We start from the raw sequence: 24,654 nt of genomic DNA, 5'->3' as shown, positions 1-24,654 counted from the left end.
GTAACAGAGGTGAGTTAGTGATAGAGTGTCATCATGTAACAGAGGTGAGTTAGTGATAGTGTGTTACCATGTAACTGAGGTGAGTTAGTGATAGAGTGTCATCATGTAACAGAGGTGAGTTAGTGATAGTGTGTTACCATGTAACTGAGGTGAGTTAGTGATAGAGTGTCATCATGTAACAGAGGTGAGTTAGTGATAGTGTGTTACCATGTAACTGAGGTGAGTTAGTGATAGTGTGTTATCATGTAACTGAGGTGAGTTAGTAAGAGTGTTATCATGTAAGTGGCACGTGGTGTAGTGGTTAACACTGTCGCCTCACAGCAAGAAGGTCCAGGGTTCGATTCCCGCTTGGGGACCAGGTTTCCGCGATGCAGGTACCCAGGTGGGGGATCTCCCAGGCCTTTCTGTGTGGAGTTTGCATATTCTCCCCGTGCTCGCAAGGGTCCCCCCCCCCCCCCCCCCCCATAAGATAAACCCAATGGAAAAACATGCACAACAGATCGCTGACGCTGTTGTGACTCGTGTCCCTGACGAAGACGGGCAGGAGCACTTGGATCTGCTCCCGGCAGCCCTTGGGGGGAAGGACGACGGGATGGGTTAAGAGCAGAGCTCAATCGCATCGGTGACCCTGAGAAAAACAATTGCATGTGTGTGTGTGTGTGAATTCCTCTGTGTGCCGCCCATTGCATGTCGTTGTGTCGTTGCATGCCTGCATTATTATATTATTATTAACTGAGGTGAGTTAGTGATAGTGTTATCATGTTAACAGAGGAAGTTAGTTAGTGATAGAGTGCTATCATGTAACTGAGGTGAGTTAGTGATGGTGTCATCATGTAGGCTAACTGAGGTGAGTTAGCGATAGTTATTATGTAAATAAATTACATTAACAAAAGAGGCAAATTAGTGTACAATAACATCACATGTATGTAGAGAGGACTTCCCAGTCTATTTAAAAACATGATGTAAACAGATTTTTTTTTTAATTTTATATGAAAAGCACAATAGCTAACAACAACCAAATCATTCAGATCTCAACTGTCGAGCAAGCTTGCAAATAAAGACTAAATGCTTCATATTTGTGAGAAAATATTGATATGTATCCCCAGTGTAACACTGCTACAGGGCAGGGAGTGTTACAATCATTATAGTGGGTGAAAACTTGAAAAAATAAATACTCTATTGACACCGATCAATTGGAAGTGGTGACAACATAACTAGAATTCACATTGATTACTTGTTGCACCAATATAAAGCAAGGGCAGCGTGTACCTCTAGGGTTGGGGTTTGGCAAGAGAAAGGGATGGCAGATATTTCAATCAATTCCAATTCCAACAACATGCTAATGCATTGTCTAACAACGTGCCTGGAAACACACAATGGAACCTTCAATTCTGCTGTCAGAAACACTCAAATGTAGGTAAATAGCTACTACACAGTTTGAGGGGTAAATAATCCAATAAAGGTTTCTGTTTGTACATTGCATAACAGTTTCATCCAACAACATTTTGCTGTGCAAACTAGGGTAAGAAACAACCTTATTCTTGATTTTGGGAGGCATTCTTTTTGGCATACTGGGGCAACATCAAACCATAATACCTTCACATTAATGTGGAAATTATTGCTCCAGCCTCCAGGCACTATTTATTTTGTACCTATAATCCATATCAGGGACATTTAATACGCATTTTTGTTTTTCATCAGAGAATTAGGTAGAAATGCTGTAAAACTTAAGACTTTGTGTATCAAATGTTTGGTCCTCACCCAGGAGGGTCCTACAGATGGCAGTGAACAGACTGTGGCTCAGAGCTATTCCATTACCAGAGTTTGGACAGCGAGGTTTCAAAAAGAGTTCTAGTGTCAGTAGCTTATGACTCACTATGATAAGATGGCCACAACATGGCGTCCATACTATCCAACCTGGCTAAACTCCAAGATGGCCCCCAGACCAGCTCACCAGGTAATGCACGACTATAGGTCCATCTACTGCACTACAATGGAAAGAGGGTGACATTTGAGAGAGTAGCTATGACGACGACAACAGCGATAAAGAACAAAACAATAAATATACACAAAAACATTCTATTGGACACATCTCATTTAAATAGGTACAATAGCACAGGAATGCTTGATGGAACAGAACGAGGAACAGTGAAAAAGATAATGCTAATTAAATTCACATGTGCATCATATTAGTCAATTAGACTATAGAAATCTGTTCCAGTCCTTTTAGTTCAAATAGTTATGTATGTATTTAAAGGGGACATATTATAGGAATTGGGTTTTTCCCTAGTCTTTGTATTGAGTCGAGTTGTTATTTAGGCGCTGGGGGAAACATAGGTAGTAGTACTACTTATCTCTTGGCCGGGGTTTAAAGTCCTCAGATTAAGAAACCTAAACAAGCTGTTTTACTGAATTACTGCAGTTTGTGATTTACATTAATCAATTAGCTGTGCTTTTTGGAGCCAAGAACACTGCCTACCTAATGTAGGTACTGCTTAGTTTGTCAAATCGTTTTATTCTTGGGTGTGATGTAACCAGGCAGTGAAGGAAATCATTAATTTTAAATGTGGTGTGTCGCTACACCCACCCAAAACAGTGTTTAATACAAGGGAAGAAAGAGATGCTGGGAAATAAATAATATAAATTGGATTTAGACTGGTTTCTTTGTAAGTCTAAATACAATTTCAGACTAATACACATTCAACAGATTCAGGGAAGTCATATAAAATTGTTGCAAAGATACATAATGTCCCCTCTAATTCACATCAAATGACATCATGTGAAAATATATACTATGAAAATATAGTTTGCATCAAATGACGGGGGGGGGGGGGGGTTCGGGTCCTTGCATTTCTATCTAATGAACAACTGAATTCCATCAAATGACAAGTTGTTTGTATTTAAGCTTCCATGATCCTCTTTAATCACCATCTTGTTATTACTGATACTTTAAAGAGAATGTAAAAGGTCATAAAATCATCAAACGAAACACCTGAAATACATGTTTCTGGCAACTGTTGGAATGTATTGTTGGTTTAGTCATGGAGACACATGGTGAGACACCTGAACCCCTGTTACCTTGTGCCTCTTTCTAGTAGAATCACTATTATCACGATGACGTCCATGATGCCATGTCTCGGACCCTCCCCATTGAATGCGGTCTTGATTCCAAAAACATGCAGCCAAGGTCTTTGTTTGGTCTTTTACTCACTCTTCATCATTTGTTCTGAGGCAGGCAGTATATATAAATAGTTTATATGTATAGACCAGTACGACTTTTGGCGTTTCAGAAGATCTACTGCATTTATAAGCACCACCACAGGTGTAATTCTGAAGCACGTGGTCAGCTGCTTGGTCATATGATGGTCATCTGCTGGAAGTGGAGACAATGAACTCCCTTTTTTCAGAACAGCACTCCCTGTGTAGGATAGTTGGCACTAGACCGCGTTCACTGTCAACTGAGTCTGCTTACAGACGTCTATTGCCTCATTAGTCCAACACCGGTATCTGACACTTTCAGGTGGGATAATTTCATGTTCATGATATGGTTTTAAGGTGAAAAACAGTTAAATGATAATCGTACTAGTCTATACATATACGGTTTATAGTAGCATCTTGATGCTTATATGTGAACATCTATGCTAGTTTAAAAGATTCAAATGAAAATGAAGACTCGCAAGTCTTGAAATTAGTTGGCAAATTCACAAATTAAACAAGTGAATAATTCATATACATCCCCTGAACCGTTTTGTCACTCGCACTACAAAAAATAACATTCATTGAGCTCAAACATTCCTCAACTAATCTCTGCACACCTGTAAGCATATGTACATGTGGTTTGTAACAAGACATGTCCATCTGCAACCGTTACCGGGTTTTTACAGATTTCAGTCCAATTATGTTTTCAAGCAACAACTCTCCCCTCTCAACATGACTGGACATGTGTGATATTTGCAACCAGTGCGGATGAGCGATGAGTGACAGTGTAGTGAATGTTGTAGAGTGTAGTCTTGCTGTAAACTACCCATCCCTGGATCTCCCAAAGTATCCCACCACTTCGCAACTTCTACTCAGTCACTCTTTTCTCTAATTTCATCATCTTTGGTCTTCTCCATCTTCTCGCCCTCCGTCTTCACCTCCTTTTCGACTCTCTTCCCCTCCCTTCCTCCTCCCTTCAGCACCCTGCCCAGAATGATGCAGCCGACGGCGATGATGTGCATTATGAAGTAGATGGACATCCAGTAGTCGACGGTGTCGCTGGCCTTCAGCAGCACGAAGCCCATGCACATGTAGTCGTAGGCCCTCATCTTGAGGAACCAGTGGACCCAGTCGAAGATGCTCTGTCCCCGGGGCCCGAGCCGGACTCGCACGGACCCCTCCATGGCGGATTCTGCTGCGATGCAGAGGGGAATGGTGAGGAAGGATAGGTAGTAGCCGGCGTGGAGGCCGTGCCAGTAGGCACTGATGAACATGGTCCAGCCGGCCCTGGGAGTCAGAGGGAGAGGCGGTGAGTGGACGACAGGAGATGATAAGGAATGGACTTCATTTACATGTATATAGATTACCTAGGCTAGGTCCTTCCTTATTGTTGCTGTCAGACAAACTTTCACCATAAACTCCCCTGGTTTCTCCCTAACCACAAAACCAAAACAATTACCCCAACAACCTTATGATAATTTCCCCCCTTAATTTCACTTCAAGTACTGTAATGTTACATAAAAACATGCCCTCCTCTCTTTTCCAGTATTGTGTCTGAACACTGGTGCCAAAGAAAGTAGGCGCCTAAAGACTGTTGCTGTTCATCATTTTACAAACATGTTTTAGAAAGGGTCAGCCGTTTGCCGTCGCCCCTCGCCTGAGGGTGTAGGCTTTGAAAGGAGCGTTGGGGTAGATGTAGTGATGCAGCCACCTTACCTGAGGGTGTAGGCTTTGAAAGGAGCGTTGGGGTAGATGTAGTGATGCACCACCTTACCTGAGGGTGTAGGCTTTGAAAGGAGCGTTGGGGTAGATGTAGTGATGCACCACCTTACCTGAGGGTGTAGGCTTTGAAAGGAGCGTTGGGGTAGATGTAGTGATGCACCACCTTACCTGAGGGTGTAGGCTTTGAAAGGAGCGTTGGGGTAGATGTAGTGATGCACCACCTTACCTGAGGGTGTAGGCTTTGAAAGGAGCGTTGGGGTAGATGTAGTGATGCAGCCACCTTACCTGAGGGTGTAGGCTTTGAAAGGAGCGTTGGGGTAGATGTAGTGATGCAGCCACCTTACCTGAGGGTGTAGGCTTTGAAAGGAGCGTTGGGGTAGATGTAGTGATGCAGCCACCTTACCTGAGGGTGTAGGCTTTGAAAGGAGCGTTGGGGTAGATGTAGTGATGCACCACCTTACCTGAGGGTGTAGGCTTTGAAAGGAGCGTTGGGGTAGATGTAGTGATGCAGCCACCTTACCTGAGGGTGTAGGCTTTGAAAGGAGCGTTGGGGTAGATGTAGTGATGCACCACCTTACCTGAGGGTGTAGGCTTTGAAAGGAGCGTTGGGGTAGATGTAGTGATGCAGCCACCTTACCTGAGGGTGTAGGCTTTGAAAGGAGCGTTGGGGTAGATGTAGTGATGCAGCCACCACTGAACCGTCATGTTCCAGTAGCGCATGCCGTGTCGGACCTTCACGCAGAAGTCCGTGTTGTAGCAGTCGATGTTCTGGATGGTTTTGAAGTCGTAGGCTACTGGGCTGTCGGGGTCAGGGCTGGACACAAAAACACGCCTTCTCAGAAACACAACAGAGCCATGGGTCTATATGTATTTTAGAACAGACCTAGGATCAGTCGTCTGATGAACATGTGAAAATAAATCACCATGACTTTAAGATAATATCATATTATGATCCGCACTCTGTTTTAACACGTCTTTATGCATGTGGGTGCTGAATTCTACACAGAGACTAAAAGCTCCTTCACACCTAGGATTACAACTATATTGTAAAAAAGATTGTTCCAAGTAAAAAGAATGCCTGCATGAGGAACAATGTATCTTTATAGTTATTCGTTAGTCCTTTATAGTCATACTGCTAGGTGACAATGAGGTTAACTTTCCTTGTCTTTACATAGATGCTACCTAATACTGATGCAGAGTCTCTATATGTATTTGTGCATGCGATGACATGGTACCTATAGGTAACAGTGGGTCCTCCTCCAGGCTTGGACAGCGCTCCCTCTGCGTAGCAGCCCAACCCTGCACTGATGCAGCTAGCCTCCGCCCCGCACCACGCTGCGTAGAAACGCATACGAAACACGAAGAACACCACCGTCATGTAGACCAACCTAGACACAGAGAGAGAGGGGGGAGGGACAGAGAGAGAGTTATGCATCAAGTAATTTTGCCCTCTACGACTTTCTACTGAAAAGGACATCCAATGTATGAAGATTATATACTTTCACATTTGAAGCCTGTGCACTTCAAGAGAACATAATCAGAGCAGCATAACTGGACCACATACCACTTTAACATAACCTTTAGAGGTCAATGGATCGAGGTTTGAAAGCTCCCAAGGAATGTGATAGACAAACATCATGTAGAATGTATACTTTCACTTTAGATACTAATACTTCTCTACTTTTACTTAAGTAGAATTTGAATGGAGGCCTTTTACCAGAGTGCTAATTTATCTGGGTATCTCTACATTTACTTAAGTAGAATTTGAATGGAGGCCTTTTACCAGAGTGCTAATTTATCTGGGTATCTCTACATTTACTTAAAGGAACACGCCAACATTTTGGGAAATTAGCTTATTGATTGATTGATTGAAAATGTTATTAACAGATTGCAGAATTGGTACAAAACAGTACGGCTCAATACACACAATTGTTAACTCATTGGCTGCCACGCTGTTTCCGGGATATGGCTATGCGCTGCCACGCATTAAACCAATGGAGTCCGTCACCTTGTTTGCAGGGCTATAACTATATTCTATATTATAGCTATGGATGCAATACTATGGCCCATTTGACATCGAGTATCTATCATTCAATATGTGAAAAAGAAATAATTGGGGAGCTCCAGTAGCTCACCACGTACCGCGAGTGCTATTTCAGCGCCGTGGACAACCGCGCTCGCGCGGATCTGGGGCTGAGCGAGTTCGAATCCCGGACTGCAGCCGTGCCTTTCCCAGAGTGTCTTCCCCCCCATCTGAACCCTTTCAGCCTGCTTCTGTCGGTCGAACTTGACCAAGTATAAATGCGATAAACGTAGAAAAGAGCCAGGGAAATGGCCAAAGTTTAAAAAAAAAAGAAAAAGAAATAATTGGGGAGCTCCAGTAGCTCACCGCGTACCTCGAACGCTATTTCGGCGTCGGGGACAACCGTGCGCGTCACGGATCTGGGGTACACGAGTTCGACTCCCGGACTCGCCGTATTTTCTCAGAGTGTCTTCCCCCGATCTATACCCCATTCAACCTGTCTCTGTCGGTCATACTTGACCAGAAAAAGCGATAAACGCTAAAAGAAACCAGCTGACTGGTCAAAGTTTTAAAAAAAGAAAAAGAAATAATTTTTCCATCCATACATTCCCGTTTATACCGTGGTGAATATAAGTATGGTTTTAGAGCAGTCTATGGTAATTTCTGGGAGGCTAGTAATAGCCTGTGACGTGTATTATACTAAATCCATTGGCATTTCGTCCCTACACACGCTACAATAAAAAATTCAAATGCATATGATCGGTATTATGTTCCATCATGGGGGGGGGTCGTTTCTGATTAATTGATTGTCAATAACGGCATTCGTTAGTACAACAACATACGCTGATCAGGGCGATGGCTATGAAAACAAGGCACAATCAAGCTGAAATTGACGTTAAATTGCTCTTACCTGTGGCCGGTGGGATTCCAAAAAGAATATATGAGTGAAGCCCTAGGTTCAGGTTAGTACAAAAGAGCGCCCGGAGGCATTTCATCAACGCACAGCCCAATACACAAGGTTTCAAATGGTGCTCGATACTGCCGCCTGGTAGGATGCAGCCGGTATTGCACCTAAGCTATCTCAGACTCAGCCCCATGATAACACCAGGCTCCCTGGATGGATAATGAATGGAAATATCGAATAAAAGAAATAACGATCAAATAGCGAGTATACTCATTGTTGGCGCTCAACGATTGGCGGCCAATAACAAGTTTAATCGTTGTTGGCAGAGAAAGAGTTAAGGGGATGCAGACCAGAGAAAGACTTTCGTCTTGTTTACATCAGGGTCCCCAATTTTCTATTCATAATGACATTTATGACAATGATGTTCAGTAGAAAGCTAGCTGGCTGCATGTTAGCCTAGCTTAGCACAATGAATGGAAGCGGACAGTCTAGCCTAGGCAGTGTCCAACTAACACCTCTCCCGAAAGCTACCCACCACTGTCTGCTTCCATTCATTGTGCTAAGCTAGGCTAACATGGAGCCAGATAGCTTTCTACTGAACGCATAGAGAGGTAACTGGTATCTATCTCCTTGTCTCTCTCTGGAGAAGACGGTGAGCCAATTTCCCAAAATGTTGGCGTGTTCCTTAAGTAAAGGAAAGTAAAGAGATCAATGCCATATACAGACAACAATCGGAAATACAAATATGCAGCACAAGACAACAGCAGTACTCCCAAGGTTCTAAACCTAGTCACCTATTAGCCATGCGATTAAGAATTAATGCAAAATTTGCAGATATAACTACCATTAGAGCACAACAAGTACTTGAAACAGACCCTGAAAAAATAAACGATACATTCAAAGAATTCTACTCCGACTTATATAAATCAGAAACGACCTTCGATCAAAACAAAATGGACACATATCTTAATCAAATTATTCTCCCTAAACTTTCAGAGGATGACGCTAAACAGTTAGAAACACCAATCACACTAGAGGAACTCAAGAAGGCCATATCCGAAATGCAAAGTGGTAAGGCTCCCGGAAGAGACGGTATCCCACCAGAAATGTACCTTTCTTGTTGGGACATAATTGGACCCTTATTACTAAATATGATCTTATACTCAGTCAAGGAGGGGAACTTCCATAAAAACGACAATATTGCACTCATAACAGTCCTTCTCAAAAAAGACAAAGACCCCACCGAGTGCGGTAGTTACAGACCCTTAAGCCTCCTCGGAACCGATATCAAACTGTACTCTAAGGTATTAGCCATCAGATTACAAAAGCATATGACGTCTTTAGTTCATCCAGACCAAACTGGCTTCATAAGAGGCCGCCTGATCACTGATAACATAAGACGAATACTGCACGTACTAGATGCCGACAAGGACGACACCATACCTAAGGCGATGCTGTCCCTGGATGCAATGAAAGCTTTTGACAGGCTGGAATGGTCGTATCTATGGGCAGTATTAGAGAAGATGGGGTTAGGTAAAGGTTTCATTGATATGATTAAAGTAGTATACAAAGACCCATCAGCCATGATTACTACAGGTATAATCACCTCCGGAATATTTCCGGTATCACGCTCAGCTAGACAGGGTTGCCCTCTTAGTCCCGGACTATTCGATCTATCATTAGAACCTTTAGCACAATATATAAGACAATCCCAATCCATACAACCAATCGTAATCAAGGGCACACAACATAAAATTTGTTTATATGCGGACGACGTAATACTGTTCATGCAAAACCCCAACACCACACTGCCTCATCTGCTCAAGTTGATTGAGAACTTTGGTGATTTATCGGGATTCAAGATAAATTGGCCGAAGTCGGCTTTCCTTCCACTTAACACCCCTGCAAAAAAAGATATAACCCTCCCAGGAGAGATACCTATGGTAAAACATTTTAGATGCTTGGGAGTGGAAATATTCCCCACCATAAGACAAACGGTGAAGCACAATTACACAATAATCCAAAACAAAATCAAAGACGACCTTGATAGGTGGGCAAAACTTAAAAACTCAGTACAGGCACGGATATCAATAGTTAAGATGGACGTACTACCTAGAATCAACTTCTTCAGTTCAATGCTACCGTTACCCCCTCCAGAGGGTTACTGGAAAAGATTACACTCCTCCACATACAAATTTATTTGGAATAACAAACCACCACGTATAAAAAGATCCACCGCACAGAGAAATAAAGCAGACGGTAGGGCTGGGCGATATAACGATAACGATAAATATCGCGATATATTTTAATAATCGATATCGAATATCGAAATAAAAAAAAATCGAAAAATCTTTTTTTTTTTTCCTGCAACAGGGCAGTTTTAAAACCAGGGACAGTGGACAGACTTGTCTTTCTTGCCTGCAACTTAAAGTAATGGCTTTGCTTGTCCAAATGACAATACTGACCAAATTCAGATTTCTTTTTCTCTTGTCCATTTATTTTGTTTGCTTTCTAATTTAAAATACATTTTGAAACCGTCTGTACACAGTAGGCTATGTGTGCTAGCAGAACTAGACTCCAGTCACGAGTCACAGTGCACATGTGCGGTGGTTTGTCCACCAAAAAAGCGCCAAAAGATCGAAAATAAACAAGCAGAGCCAGAACTGTTCAACTCCTCTGGAGCCACAGCCAGCAGAGAAGCCGGTTTACTTTAGCTTTTAAACCAGCTGCAGCCTGAGAACTGGAGTGTGAGGGGATGTAACACTAAAGATGGCGGCAATGACAAAGAATTGCTGCAAAATAAACATACATCTGTTGTTAAAAAAAAAAAAAAAAAAATTTTTTTTTTTATACTTATAACAATTCGATAATTATCGATATCGAGAAATAAAATAAAATTATCATATCGTTATCGCGATATGATTTTTTTCCATATCGCCCAGCCCTAGCAGACGGTGGCATGGCATTTCCAGATTTTTTCCACTATTTTAAGGCGTACACATTAAGACCATTGACAACATGGTTTGATCCCCAAGCATTAGTATCCTGGAGAAAATTAGAAGAAAACATAGTAGCCCCACATAGACTGAAGGACATAGCATACACTAAACTACCAATCAAGCATTGTGAACGGAAATTTGGCCCCATAATTACTCATGCGATCCGGATATGGCGTGAAACACAAAAAAAATATCCTAACCCACATAAATGGCACAATCATACTCCCTTATTCAATAACAATGCACTCTTGATTGAAAAACGACCTATAAGATTCCCTATATGGGAAGAGCAAGGCATACACTCATTAGGGGATGTTTTTAACAAACAGGGTTTTTGTAGTTATGGAGAAATATGCAAAAAATTTAATCTCACCAAGTCCACATGGCTTTTTTACATACAGTTACGGCTATGTTTGAAGTCTCACGGTGTTCCATTAGACATACCAATTGAACATCACAGATACCACAAATTCTTCTATGAAAGAGACATCGAGAGGTTTTGTTTCAGATTTTTATCATCAATTACTAACGTCCTCGTATGAAACCCTCCAACTAGACTCTGTCTGGAGGAGGGATATACCAGACCTGGAAAGTGACTTTGATTGGCAAGAAGCCTGGGCAAATGTCCGACTTACATCAAGGAACCCGGACCATCAACAAATCAATCTTAACTATATTCACAGGACATACTTGACTCCTATAAGACTGAACAGAATGGGTCTTAAACAAGACTCCAAATGCTCCCAATGTATAAATGGGGATGAAGGGACATTTATGCACATGTACTGGGACTGCCCACCAGTTAAGATATTCTGGAAAGATGTGACCCAACAATTATCAAAACTCTTATCTTGGAATATACCTGTACACCCCTCTGTATTACTATTGAATGATGTTTTTGAGTTTGCAGTACATCCACAGCTAAAGAGATTGGTTTTATCGGGTATCACAGTAGCTACAAAGCTGATCGCATCACGCTGGTTTCAACCGGAAAAAATGTGCCGGAAAGTTTGGTTTCTTACATATCTCGATGTGATTTATCAAGAAATATCTACAGCAAGAATTCTGGGTCTCAATGAATCCAAAATGACAATGTGGTTAGAAGTGGTGGAGAGAATAAAAGCTAGCTTATAATGGTAGTGTCTGGTTAGGAGCGAGGGATAATGGAGGTACTATCCAAAGAGGGGTCCGGGAGGGGGGGGTTCGAGCTGGAGCATGTGTGTGTAGGTTTTTAGATAACAGGTATTAGGGGTATATCCTGTATAAGACATTGGTATAAATGGTAATTTCGTTGGATATACACTGTGTATTAATGCTTGTGTATCTTATCGTGTGTTGTCATGTTTGTTTATATGTGTGTTTAAAAAATAATAAAAAAAATAAAATACAAAAAAAAAGGAACTGTGTACCTCTTCCACCACCGGCACTAGGCTTACTCAAGAAAACAGCTCTGCTCTTTTTTGTGGATGGAGCACATTACTCGCCCCACAGCCCTACGCTGCCTTAGACTCCCATGCGCTACCTGAAGAGGAAGTGGCGGTCCAGGAAGTCATCGGTGCGAACGTAAGCCAGGGGGAAGACAGAGTTCACGGCCAGGAAGAGAGCCCCGTAGATGGGGACCAACTTCAACCGCTGCAGACAGGGGGTGACACCAGGCAGGGCCAGCGGGCTGGGCTGCCTGAGCCAGTCCACATAGGTTTGGAAGCGGAAGAACGGGCCTTCGGAGGGGGGAAATGAAGGGATGAGACCAAAGGAACGAACACGGCATTGAAGAGAACAGAGTGGAATGATGGACAAAAGGAGTGGTAAGGGTTATAAGACGATATTAACAGGGCAACGGGAGGAAGGTGTTTTAACAGGAGAGGGGCGCAATCGGATGGACAAAGGGAATAAAAGAACGATAGGAAGGGGAATTACTGGAGAAACTAAGGATTAGATCTTTAATGACAATGAAAGACTTATGTGGACTCACACAATATTGAACAAGAGGCAGAGCAAGACAAAGAGAGACAAGAGTTAAAATGGATGCAAAAGCAAACTTCACATTAAACAAGACACAAGACAAGTACATACGCACAACATCAAATAATGTACTCAAAATCCGTCAAATTAACGAAACATCCCCACATGCCCAAACACCACAACCACTATAGACAAATAGACCCCTTTTTACGGTTTGTAAACAATGATGATGATGATGATTTGGGATGCGCATGCAATTTGGTTTCGAAGTCTCCAGATGGAACTGATGTTATGTCGCGTGTTAGAACTGGGCTAGTTCAGCACAAAGCAACATACAAGCCATTTAGTACAGCATTAGTCAAGTCAAAGTCAAAGTCAAAGTCAGCTTTATTGTCGCTTATCATAATGTGCAAGACATACAGAGAAATTAAATTGCGTTTCCCCCTTCCCACGGTGTATATAAAAAAAGATCTAGTATAAACATAAAGTGCCATATAGGACACTATAAACATAAGTAACATATGGGACATAATGTACATACACTATACAGGACTATATATACACAGTATAAACAGTGGCTAAAAAATGAATGTATGATTGAAATAAATATGAGGTAAGGAACTTAGTGCAAATCTTTTTTTGTACAGCAGTGGTACATAGTAAGTATAACTAATAAATAATGGCAGTAGAATACAATAATGGCAGTAAAGTAAAGTGGCAGTGAGTTTGTGAAGTGGCAGAGTGTGTCTGTGGGGGGGGGGGCGGGTAGTCCAGAGTCTGTGGGGGCAGGGTAGGAGAGAGGGGGGAGAGCTGTAGTACAGAGTACAGTATGTCTGAGCACTTCAGAGTGGAAATAGCAACGCTGCATGGATGTTTCCAGTTTCTGAATTCAGGATTCACTAGGTCAAAATTACATAATATTTATTTCATTCATATATTTCTATATTTATTTATATTATATTTATTTATTTATTTTAAAAGGGGACATATTTAAGTATCTTTTCAACAACTTGACATGACTTCCTTGAAACTTGAAATGTTTGTTAGTCTCAAATTTGATTTAGACTTTGTTTCTTTGCAACAAAAACAAACGTAAAAACGTGTTCCACAGATTCAAGGACGTTATATAAAATTGTTAAAAAGATAAATAAGATGTCCCCTTTAATGCTTTCACGCACCTCCGTATACATACCAGTCATGATGCCCACATAGCAGTAGCTGTAGGACAGCATATCAAACAGAGAGGGCTCCTGAGTTAGACCTCCAACGACAGGAGACTTGGAGAAAGAGCTCACTTCCTTCTTCTTCTCCAGGTGGAAACTCTGCACCTCGTTGGCCAGACTCACCATCTGAGTTCAAAACAGAAAGGAAACGGTATGAATACATGTTGTACAGTATGAATACATGTTGTACAGTATGAATACGTGTTGTACAGTATGAATACATGTTGTACAGTATAAATACATGTTGTATGGTATGAATACATGTTGTACAGTATGAATACATGTACAGTATAAATACATGTACGGTATGAATACATGCTGTACAGTATGCATACATGTACGGTATGAATACATGTTGTACAGTATAAAATACATGTTGTATGGTATAAATACATGTTGTACGGTATGAATACATGTACAGTATAAATACATGTACGGTATGAATACATGTTGTACAGTATGAATGGAACGCTACATCGATTCAGATCGCAACATCGATTCAAAAGGCAATGAGCCAGAACAATCCATGCAATGTACATATATTGATTCAGATCGCTTAGACATTGTGAAACAAATAAGCAGTAAACAGATTCAAAGAATGGCTCCTCAGGATTCAAATGTTAAGCAGAGCTTCATATAAAACTGCACTCTGAACCTCATTTTGGTTGCATGCATTTTGGACTTGATAGAAATGCTGTAACATGATTGTGTTAGCTGATCACATTATATTTGTACATATGTTTTGTGGAATCGTATCGCATCGACAAAATATCAAACCGTTGCCTCTGGAATCAAAAACGTGTGGTTGTGTTGAGGTTTACAGTCCTTTTGTACGGTGGGTTTAACTACGTGAGTGAGTGTGTGATCTTCTCTGTACCTTGAGGGTGAGGAGCAGCTGGATGGCGTTAGAGAACGGTGTTGGTGGCGGCAAACCAAACCACGTGATCGACCGGAAGAAGAGGAGATAGAGAAAGGTCCAGCCGAGAGCGAGAGCGGGAGCCCTCCTGTTAGACAGAGGGACGAATGAACAGAGATCTATCAGAATATATCCAGTGTAGAATTGGAAATACGAAATTGGGATGGGAGAAAAATAGAAAATGAGGAGAAAAAGTGGATAAAAAGAAATAAGAATATATCCAGTGTCAGACAAAAGAGTATCAATGGTGAAATGATGCCTAGTATATAGGATTTATAAAGGGGAGGTGCCAAGTTACCTATACAATTACTTCCAATATGTCAAAAATACTCACAGCCATGAAACCAGAGGTAGAGACACAAACATAGTTCCTTTTAGATTTAAACTTATTTCGTACGGCCAGCAGAGCTTCCTTTACTCAGCTGCAGTTCTGTGGAACAGCCTGCCCAGCAGCATCAAACAGGCCCCCGGGTTAACTGGCTTCAAAAAGAAAAGTCTGTACGAACATGGCTATCGGTATAGGAAAGGAGAAGGTAGCATATTTATTATTATTTTATCTTCTATACTGTATATGCATATAGTCTTTTAATGTTTTATGATGATGTTCAATGTTTTATGTTGATGTTAATACCAGGGACCATGATGGAAATAAGTGCTTGCATTTTATCATGTTTTTATCCCTTGGATGATGTCTGTAATCCACAATAAAATCAATCAATCAAGACCCACTCAAGATGCTCATGCATAGCATGTGTGTGAGAGAGAGAGACACACAGATAGATTATACCAGCAAGAGAATATACCTGCATATAATCCTCCTATATGTAAGGGATAATGTATAGCTACGAGGTCATTGTCGCAAAATAATTGACCGACACAGAGTTTAAAATACAGAGCCGCCTCGGCGAGGTGTTTTAAACGTCAGTGAAGGTCAATTATTTTGCGATGATGACCGAGTAAAGCTATACATTATCCCGCTTATCACATGGCTAACTTACTAACAATATACCTAATTAATTTGACAAATCGCAGTTGTTCTGTGGCTCTGTCAGCCCAAATAAAGTGATTATTATTATCGAGGGCAGCCCGGCAGGTGTGTCTGATTGCACTGAAACAGTGTGTGTCAGTGGGGCTTGATTACTCCAGCTGCGAAAAACAATAATCACCGGTGGTTATCGAAAAATAATTCACTGCTGTCAGGGGCTATTGACCAATCACAAGCAAGCATTTCGGCGAATGTGAAAACGCCATGTAATAAACCTACTTATACACCTGCATGTAACCCATATAACTCTGTATGATAGCATGTACAATAATGCTGTATATATCCTATATCTTTTTTTTATTCTTACCATATATATCTGTCTGTACATACCTGCACATAATCCTTTTACATATCTGTAGATAGTATATCTATATCTGTACATATCCCTTACCTACTCGTACTAGTTAGGCTGCTGGCCAGTATGACTACTACCATATTGTCTTTATATCTGTATCATTATTTAGCACTACACTCAGTAGTACTAATTTATATATTTTATACCCAGTTTTAATCACCTGTACATTGTATATTACTATTGCACTTTACTGTTACATTTGCACTCTGGCTGGATGCCAAACTTATTTTCATTGTACTGTACTTGCTGTAAAATGGCAATACATTTTAATCTAATCTAATTCAAATTAATGGATGGGATCCTTCTGTGGTTTGCAGCACATGCGGTTGTTAAGAAGTGTTATTATTTGGTGATTGAGTGAGACAGTGAGGGGTCGAAAACCCAGACGGTGCTACTGTAACACTGTTACTGTGAATGTTTAACCGTTTGGATGTTCGCTTCTCACCGCCAGTTGGTCTTGATGATTACCCATGTTCCAATCACCGTCAGCAGAGAGTGGAGTGTGTGGATCTGACAGGTTGCTATGGTGATGGAGAGGCCCAAGATCAGTGCTGCCCCCTGCTTCACAGGAGGACCTGGGGAGGAAAGATTGAAACAAAACAACTAAAATAATCCAGCTACACACCATGGACCAATGAGCCGGATCATATATGAGATGGCAGCCTCTACAGATATAGAATAATGACGTATACAATAATGTATAATGTGTTTGACATCATCACCCATTCGAAGCATCTGTACATGGAGGATCAAATTATGTCAAATCAGGACGCCTCCATCTTTATTACTTGGTCCACTGTAAAAATGTAACCATAACCTTGGTTTATGACAACATTTTGGCATATAGCTTGGGCTGATAAATCACTATGTTTGAAAGGAAGTGGGTTAAGAAAAAGAAGTAATTTTATTAATCCACCTGGGAAGATTCGTCCTCTGCTCCATCCTAACTATTTAGGAGTAGTGGGCAGCCACACAGTGTGAGTGACCCCTGGGGACCGACTCCAGTTATAATACTTGGTCAAGGGCAGTGGCAGGAGGATATACCTAGCATCCATGTTTTTTTCTATGGTGTGAGGATAACTTTGCTATTTTGGACCTTAGACCCTATTCACGACCTGTCTACCATGTACCCGACACATAGAGACCATCATTCCACTGATCGGTCCAGTACTGAGCTAGCTACAATTTCCCTGCAGGTGTTTTTGCAAAGGATTAACGATTGCCCATTGACTGCTATTGTAGCCCAGTGAGTGTGTCAGGTACATGGTAGACAGACCGTGAATAGGGTCTAAGGTCCAAAATATCAAAGTTATCCTTTTAAATCCCAAAGGGACAAATAAACATATGAACATAGACAGTAAGGAGAACAGCCAATTGTGTCTTTATAGAGTCTCTGCACACCTTTTCAAAACAGATACCAACACCTACTAGGGTTGCACGATACACAGCTACAAGAAAAGTATTGCGATACCCAGCCGTTAAAAGCGGTCCAATACTCAATTTTATTAGTATTGTTACTTTTAGAATAATAGTAATGCTATATTTTGAGTTGAGTGGATGCGTGACCGGAGCAGTGTGTGTGTGTGTGTGTGAGAGAGAGTGCACACTTTGCATAGTGGGCGTGTAAACAATGTCGGCTGAACACACACCAAGGCATTTACCACATTTTCTGTTGGTGATTCTGGCTAAAGCTAGGACTTGACAGTGCAAGTGTTTCACTCCATTTACGACTAAAATAGAATATGTGCAAAAAATTATTTAGGAGCACATGTGAGTAAAGATTATATCCTACAAGCTGACAGTTCGATGACTTAAACTAATGTTAACTGCTGATGTTTTTGCTGTGGTATCGTTTTACAATCGGTATCGTGATACTTAGGCTAGTATCGGTATTGAAGTAAAAATGTTAGTATTGCGACAACATTAACACCTACATTATAATTTTTCATGTGGTCATTGGGACAAAACAAAGGTCACAAGGGAAATAAATAACCCATTTCCTTTATTCTTTCATTGGAACAAAGAACTCCTGCACAGTCTTCTTCACTTGCTGCAGGACCTTCATCAGGTACTCTTCCTCATCACATAACCTGACGAAGGTCCTTGCACTGAAACGTTGTTTCTCAATAAATATGTTTTAATTGTAAGTGAAGAAGACGATGTTCCTTTGTTGTTGGGCCATGGTCTTCTCCATGTGACCTACACTCAGGTGTGCATTTCAAAAGATTGAACTATTCCTTACTTTTAGTTTTAGGTTGAATGGTAGACCTGGACCAGAATACTCACTAAGATAACGGAAGAGGAACCCAACAGGGATGGAGGCAGCAAGGATCCCCAGGTAGACCAGCTCATCAGGAGACATCTGACAAAACATAGAAGTAAGAATGCTACACATTATCTCAAGCAGTGCTACTATCCTAAACTGTGTACTATAATATGAATGTATCCCCAACACAGAGCAGATGATGTAGGACTGAAATAACCAATATTATCCACCTCTAAATGGAATAATGTCTGTAAGGGCAGAGCCGGAGATGGTTAGAGTGGCACTTGAAACCTGACCCCCAAATTAACTATTTTGGCATAGAGGTAGAAAGGCTGGCCACCTATAATTGGAAGGTTTCTGGTTTGATCCCCTTTACTGACTAAATGGTTATTCCAACTGTGAGCATGCATTTTCAACTGTATGGACTCTATGTACTCAATGTTTATGTAACCGAATGAATGAATGAATGAAAACTTTATTTAACAGATTGCAGAATGGGTACAATACAGTAAGGCTCAATACACACAATTGTTAAGGGGATGCAGACCTGAGAAAGACGTTTGTCTTGTTTACATCAGGGTCCCCCTGAGATATTTGAACCTGTGACGATAGGATCCAGAGGTAGCCGCACTACGCAGGTGGCGTGTAGCCTTTTTACAACGCATCCGCGTTTCCGGGTTCCCGTTTTGTGCTCTGATTGGCCGCTGACCTACGCTAGTACGCCCCCCTCGCTATGAGTGTAGCAGGAGGACGGACGCTGAAATCGAACAGCTGTTACCTAACAATGCCCGATGCAAAATGGTTCTCTCCTCTTTGTATACCTTTGTCCTCACAAGTATTCTGCCAGGGAACTTATGGACACGACAATAGTAATAAGTAATAACATTCTGCAATGTTAAATAACGTTTATCCATTCAGTTTATCCATTCAACTAGCGGTACTAGGTAGCTAGCCTAGCCGCAATGCTATGGTCGATCCCATTGCCGTTAGCATGTAAGCTAACAACAGCGTCTTATAACTACTACTATTGTCGTGTCCATAAGTACTCGCGGAAACAGCTGTTCGATTTCAGCGTCCGTCCTCCTGCTACGCTCATAGCGAGGGGGGCGTACTAGCGTAGGTCAGCGGCCAATCAGAGCGCAAAACGGGAACCCGGAAATGCAGGATGCGTTGTAAAAAGGCTACACGCAACCAATTACAGTTGATGCCATTGAGCAAGATATTAATACCAATCTGCATGGAACACAGTTCTGAGAGTCATCTTGCACTCTAATCTCGTTTTGATTAAATGCATCATGGGTTTGAATGAATGAAAACTTTATTTAACAGATTGCAGAATGGGTACAATACAGGGGGGATGCAGACCAGAGAAATACGTTTGTCTTGTTTACATCAGGGTCCCCCATTTATGGTTTATGTTGTGTAACTGAGTGATATGGCATCCAATGTAATAAAAAAAGTCAACCAACGAACTCGATTCTTGTACCGGATCTCCTCTCTGGTAAACAAGAATACCCTGAAGACTCTGGCAGGAGCACTCATTCAAGGGTACTACGACTATGCTTGCACCTCATGGTACCAAAGCACCAAAGGCGCTAAAAACAAAATTACAAACATCTCAAAACAAACTGGTCAGACTACTGCTAGAACCCACCTCACCCCTGCCCACTTTGACAACCTAGGATGGCTTAGAGTAGACGACAGAGTACAGCAACTTGCAATGGGCCTGGTCTACAAGATACGACCAAGGTACCCATGTACGTGTCAAAATACTTCCCAAAGGTCAGTGAATACCACGATCACAACACCAGAGGGAGCTCCACAAATCATGTTAAACCCAGATTCGGCTCAAACAAGGGACTAAACACGTTTCGCAATTATGCCACATCAATGTGGAACGCCCTACCCAAAGCTGTAAAGGAATGTGAATCACTACCCACTTTCAAAAACACTCTCAAAGAACACCTACGGGAGACTGCAATTCGAAACTGGCCCCTACAAATGTCCTAACACAAACCCCTCCAATGTACAGTAAAAATGACCAAGTATGGTCTTGTCAATATTCCAATGTACAGTGTTGCTTGTACAGTGTGTGTCCCCCACCCACCCACCCCTCCTACCCAACCTCCTCCAATACGCGTACAGGACCCCCCCCCACCTACCCAACCTCCTCCAATGTACAGTTTCTACGTCAAATGTATATACTTCTTTTCTGGACTCTTTTCGTATCACAAACAGTACTGTATTTGCAAATCTGGTATGTCATAAATGTATAGATGTAGCAGTACTGTCTATCTGTATGTCATGTATGTCATATGTGTCCTGATGAATTGAAAATGGGGGACCCATGATGTAAACAAGACGAAAGTATTTCTCTGGTCTGCATCCCCGTAACAATTGTATAGAGCTGTACTGTACCCATTCTGCAATCTGTTAATAAAGTTTTCAATCAATCAATCAATACGTGGAAAGTCAAGTTGTGATTACCATCCGAGTGGGCCAATAAAGTAAACAATGGTCACATTTAAATGTGATCAGTTACACAGGTCAGATGAACTCAATGGTACACTGGTTGAAGAAACATGGCTTGGTTTCAAAACCAAATTCTCAGCAATACTAAACGACATGGCCCCCCTAAGAACCACCAGGGTAAAAAATCGCGCTGAGCCGTGGATGCACTCCGAAATACTGGCCGCTATGAAAACCAGAGACAAAAAATGCTCTGAGTTTCGTAAAAGTCAGTCAAAGCTTACTAAAAGCACGAGCAGTGAACTCCAAGCCCACGTGACTGAACTCAAACTAGAAAGAAACAGACTAAGAAACGACGTAAACTCCATGATCAAAACTGCAAAAAAGAATTTCATCAATGACAAAACTGAGGAAAACAAAAACAAACCACGTGAACTTTGGAAATTACTCAATAATCAACTAGGATGCAGTAAAAAACTTAAAACCAGATTCTCAAACATAAACATAAAAACGGACAACACGCTCATCACAGACAAGCTGGATGTAGCCAATTACTTAAACATTTTCTTCACAAACATAGCCACAACACTAGTAAACAAACTACCCTCCCACTCAGGGCTTTATGGGGTAGAACACATAGTAGCTTACTACAAAAACCTAGGGGTCCGCAAGGACGACTTCAAGCTGGAAATGGTAACAACAGATGAGGTACTCAATAAACTGAGCGCCCTCCAACCTAACAAGGCCACTGGCCATGACAACATCCCCTCCAAATTCCTGAGACTCAGCAGCCGCCATCACCCCAATCATCACACACATAATAAACCTCTCCATAAAACAGGGACACGTCCCCAAGGACTTCAAAATTGCGAGGGTGACCCCTCTGCACAAAAAGGGCAGCAAATTAGACCCAGGCAACTACCGCCCTGTTTCTATTCTCACCTCCATCTCGAAAGTCATGGAAAAAATAGTCTACGAACAGGTCGAAAAGTACCTAGTGGAAAAAAATCTAATCTACGAATTCCAATCTGGCTTCAGAACATCCCACTCCACTGACACATGCCTTCTCTATTTGAATGACCACATCAAACAAGAGGTGGACGCAGGCAAATACTGCGGCATGGTCATGCTGGACCTACAAAAGGCCTTTGACACGGTCAATCACTCCATTCTGATTGACAAGCTAAAAGCAATTGGTTTTGATAGTCTATCAGTGAGCTGGATGCAATCCTACCTTGAGGGGAGGGAACAGATGGTGGAGGTAAACGGTACCCTATCCCCCCCCCTCACAGTGAGCTGTGGTGTTCCACAAGGAAGCATACTAGGACCGCTACTGTTCCTAATTTATGCAAATGACATGTCGTCAGCTTGTGACTGCAACTTGTTCCTGTTTGCGGACGACTCAGCCCTGCTGATCTCTGACAAGAACAAGTTACAGGTTGAAAAAACCCTCAGCTCGGAACTAGGCAGAATCTGCATATGGCTCGCTGATAACAAACTATCATTACACATGGGCAAAACAGAGTCCATTCTCTTCGGTTCAAATAACAAACTCAGCAAGACCGACGGCTTCTCAGTTACAGTGGGTGACAATATTGTCACAAGGAAAGATGAAATTACCTACCTGGGTTCCATCCTAGAGGCTAATCTCTCCTGTGACAAAATGGCATCCAATGTAATAAAAAAAGTCAACCAACGAACTCGATTCTTGTACCGGATCTCCTCTCTGGTAAACAAGAACACCCTGAAGACTCTGGCAGGAGCACTCATTCAGGGGTACTACGACTATGCTTGCACCTCATGGTACCAAAGCACCTCAAAGGCGCTAAAAACAAAATTACAAACATCTCAAAACAAACTGGTCAGACTACTGCTTGACCTTACTCCTAGAACCCACCTCACCCCTGCCCACTTTGACAACCTAGGATGGCTTAGAGTAGACGACAGAGTACAACAACTTGCAATGGGCCTGGTCTACAAGATACACTACACGACCAAGGTACCCATGTACATGTCAAAATACTTCCCAAAGGTCAGTGAATACCACGATCACAACACCAGAGGGAGCTCCACAAATCATGTTAAACCCAGATTCGGCTCAAATAAGGGACTAAACACGTTTCGCAATTATGCCACATCAATGTGGAACGCCCTACCCAAAGCTGTAAAGGAATGTGGATCACTACCCACTTTCAAAACCTCTCTCAAGGGACACCTACGGGAGACTGCAATTCAACACTGGCCCCTGTAAATATCCTAACCCAACCCCCTCCAATGTACAGTCATTTACCTAGTATGGTTTTGTCAATAGTTCAATGTACAATTTTGTTTGTTTGTACAGTGTCTCCTCCCCCCCCCCCTCAATGTACAGTATTACTTGTTTATACAGTGTGCCCCCCGGCCCCCCCCCCCACCCCCTCCAATGTAAATTACCCAGTATGGTTGTCAATATCCCAATGTACCCAACCCCCCCCACACAACCTCCTCCAATGTACAGTTTCTACGTCAAATGTATATACTCCCTTTTCTTGACTCCTTCTGTATCACAAACAGTACTGTATTTGCAAATCTGGTATGTCATAAATGTATAGATGTAGCAGTACTGACTATCTGTATGTCATGTATGTCATATGTCCTGATGAATTGAAAATGGGGGACCCTGATGTAAACAAGACGAAAGTCTTTCTCTGGTCTGCATCCCCTTAACAATTGTGTGTATTGAGCTGTACTGTATTGTACCCATTCTACAATCTGTTAATAAAGTTTTCAATCAATTCAATCAATCAATCAGGTTAAGTAGTGTAGTGTGGGTTTACGGCTAAATAACTCTTAACCATTTCCACCACACGCCCACCAGCAGCCCTGCGTTAGTTGTTGAAACGTCCGGGCAACAGTAGCTCAGCCAACTGAATCGGCACAGAGCACCATACGGGTTATAGTTTTACTATGAGAACTGAACAAATAAGCTATACAATTAATTAAGTTAACGTTGAAAGCTAAACGAGCGGCATATTCCAGTAACATGCTAGTGTGTTAGCCGCCAGTCAGATTTCAACGTTAGCTTATTCCGTTAATGTTAGCACGTTGCAAACGTTACACAATTATTTGTGAAATGTATAATTACTTACGTTTATAAAATGAAGTCAATACGGTTTATATATTCCTTCTAGCAGACTTCAATTTAGCTATGCCATTTAAGGTCGATTGTAGTTTCGGCTACTGTTGCTCAATCTACTTCCTGGAACACTCCAACATGCACACCGCCCACCAGAGCAGACCACGCTACAGGCGTGGGGGGACTGATTGAAATTGAAAACTTTAATGATTGCAAAATGCAAAAAATATTGCAAAATGGGTACAGTACAGCTCAATAGACACAATTGTTAAGGGGATGCAGACCAGAGAAAGACTAGTCTCGTTTACATCAGGGTGCCCCGTTTTCAATTAATCATAAATTTAACATACTATGGGCACCACTTCCGGTGTTCTGAAATCATGGGAGAAAATTAATGTGGAAGTGAGCCTTGACATGAAGTGGCTGTGGTGCTGGAGACATGATCCAATAGACTTGT

At 41.8% G+C, this 24,654-nt stretch overlaps 1 protein-coding gene across 1 annotated transcript; it reads right to left on the bottom strand.

The window, feature by feature from the left end:
- Positions 1–1,048: 1,048 nt before the first annotated feature.
- mboat7 (membrane bound O-acyltransferase domain containing 7) lies at positions 1,049–24,327 on the bottom strand. The gene is made up of 9 exons (XM_084335752.1): positions 24,211–24,327; positions 18,634–18,709; positions 16,793–16,922; positions 14,909–15,035; positions 14,001–14,157; positions 12,369–12,564; positions 6,156–6,308; positions 5,558–5,734; positions 1,049–4,485 (listed from the first exon to the last, which is right to left on the bottom strand). The coding sequence occupies exons 2-9, from the start codon at positions 18,707–18,709 to the stop codon at positions 4,071–4,073; spliced, it is 1,431 nt and encodes a 476-aa protein (XP_084191878.1). The 5' UTR covers positions 24,211–24,327; the 3' UTR covers positions 1,049–4,070.
- Between the last annotated feature and the right edge of the window lie 327 nt (positions 24,328–24,654).

The sequence above is a fragment of the Notolepis coatsorum genome (assembly GCF_963971535.1).
Source record: "Notolepis coatsorum genome assembly, chromosome: 19".
NCBI classification, from domain to species: domain Eukaryota; kingdom Metazoa; phylum Chordata; class Actinopteri; order Aulopiformes; family Paralepididae; genus Notolepis; species Notolepis coatsorum.
Note: the sequence above shows the minus strand (reverse complement) of the source record. Positions and strands in the feature narration are given on the sequence as shown.

Excerpts from the sequence above, each read along its gene's own strand:
- mboat7 (XM_084335752.1), bottom strand. The coding sequence starts at position 18,709 with ATGTCTCCTGATGAGCTGGTCTACCTGGGGATCCTTGCTGCCTCCATC. Across the intron at positions 16,923-18,633 it reads GTTCCTCTTCCGTTATCTTA|GTCCTCCTGTGAAGCAGGGG; the intron begins GTGAGTATTCTG and ends TTTCCTCCCCAG. Across the intron at positions 6,309-12,368 it reads GACCGCCACTTCCTCTTCAG|GTTGGTCTACATGACGGTGG; the intron begins GTAGCGCATGGG and ends CTCTGTGTCTAG.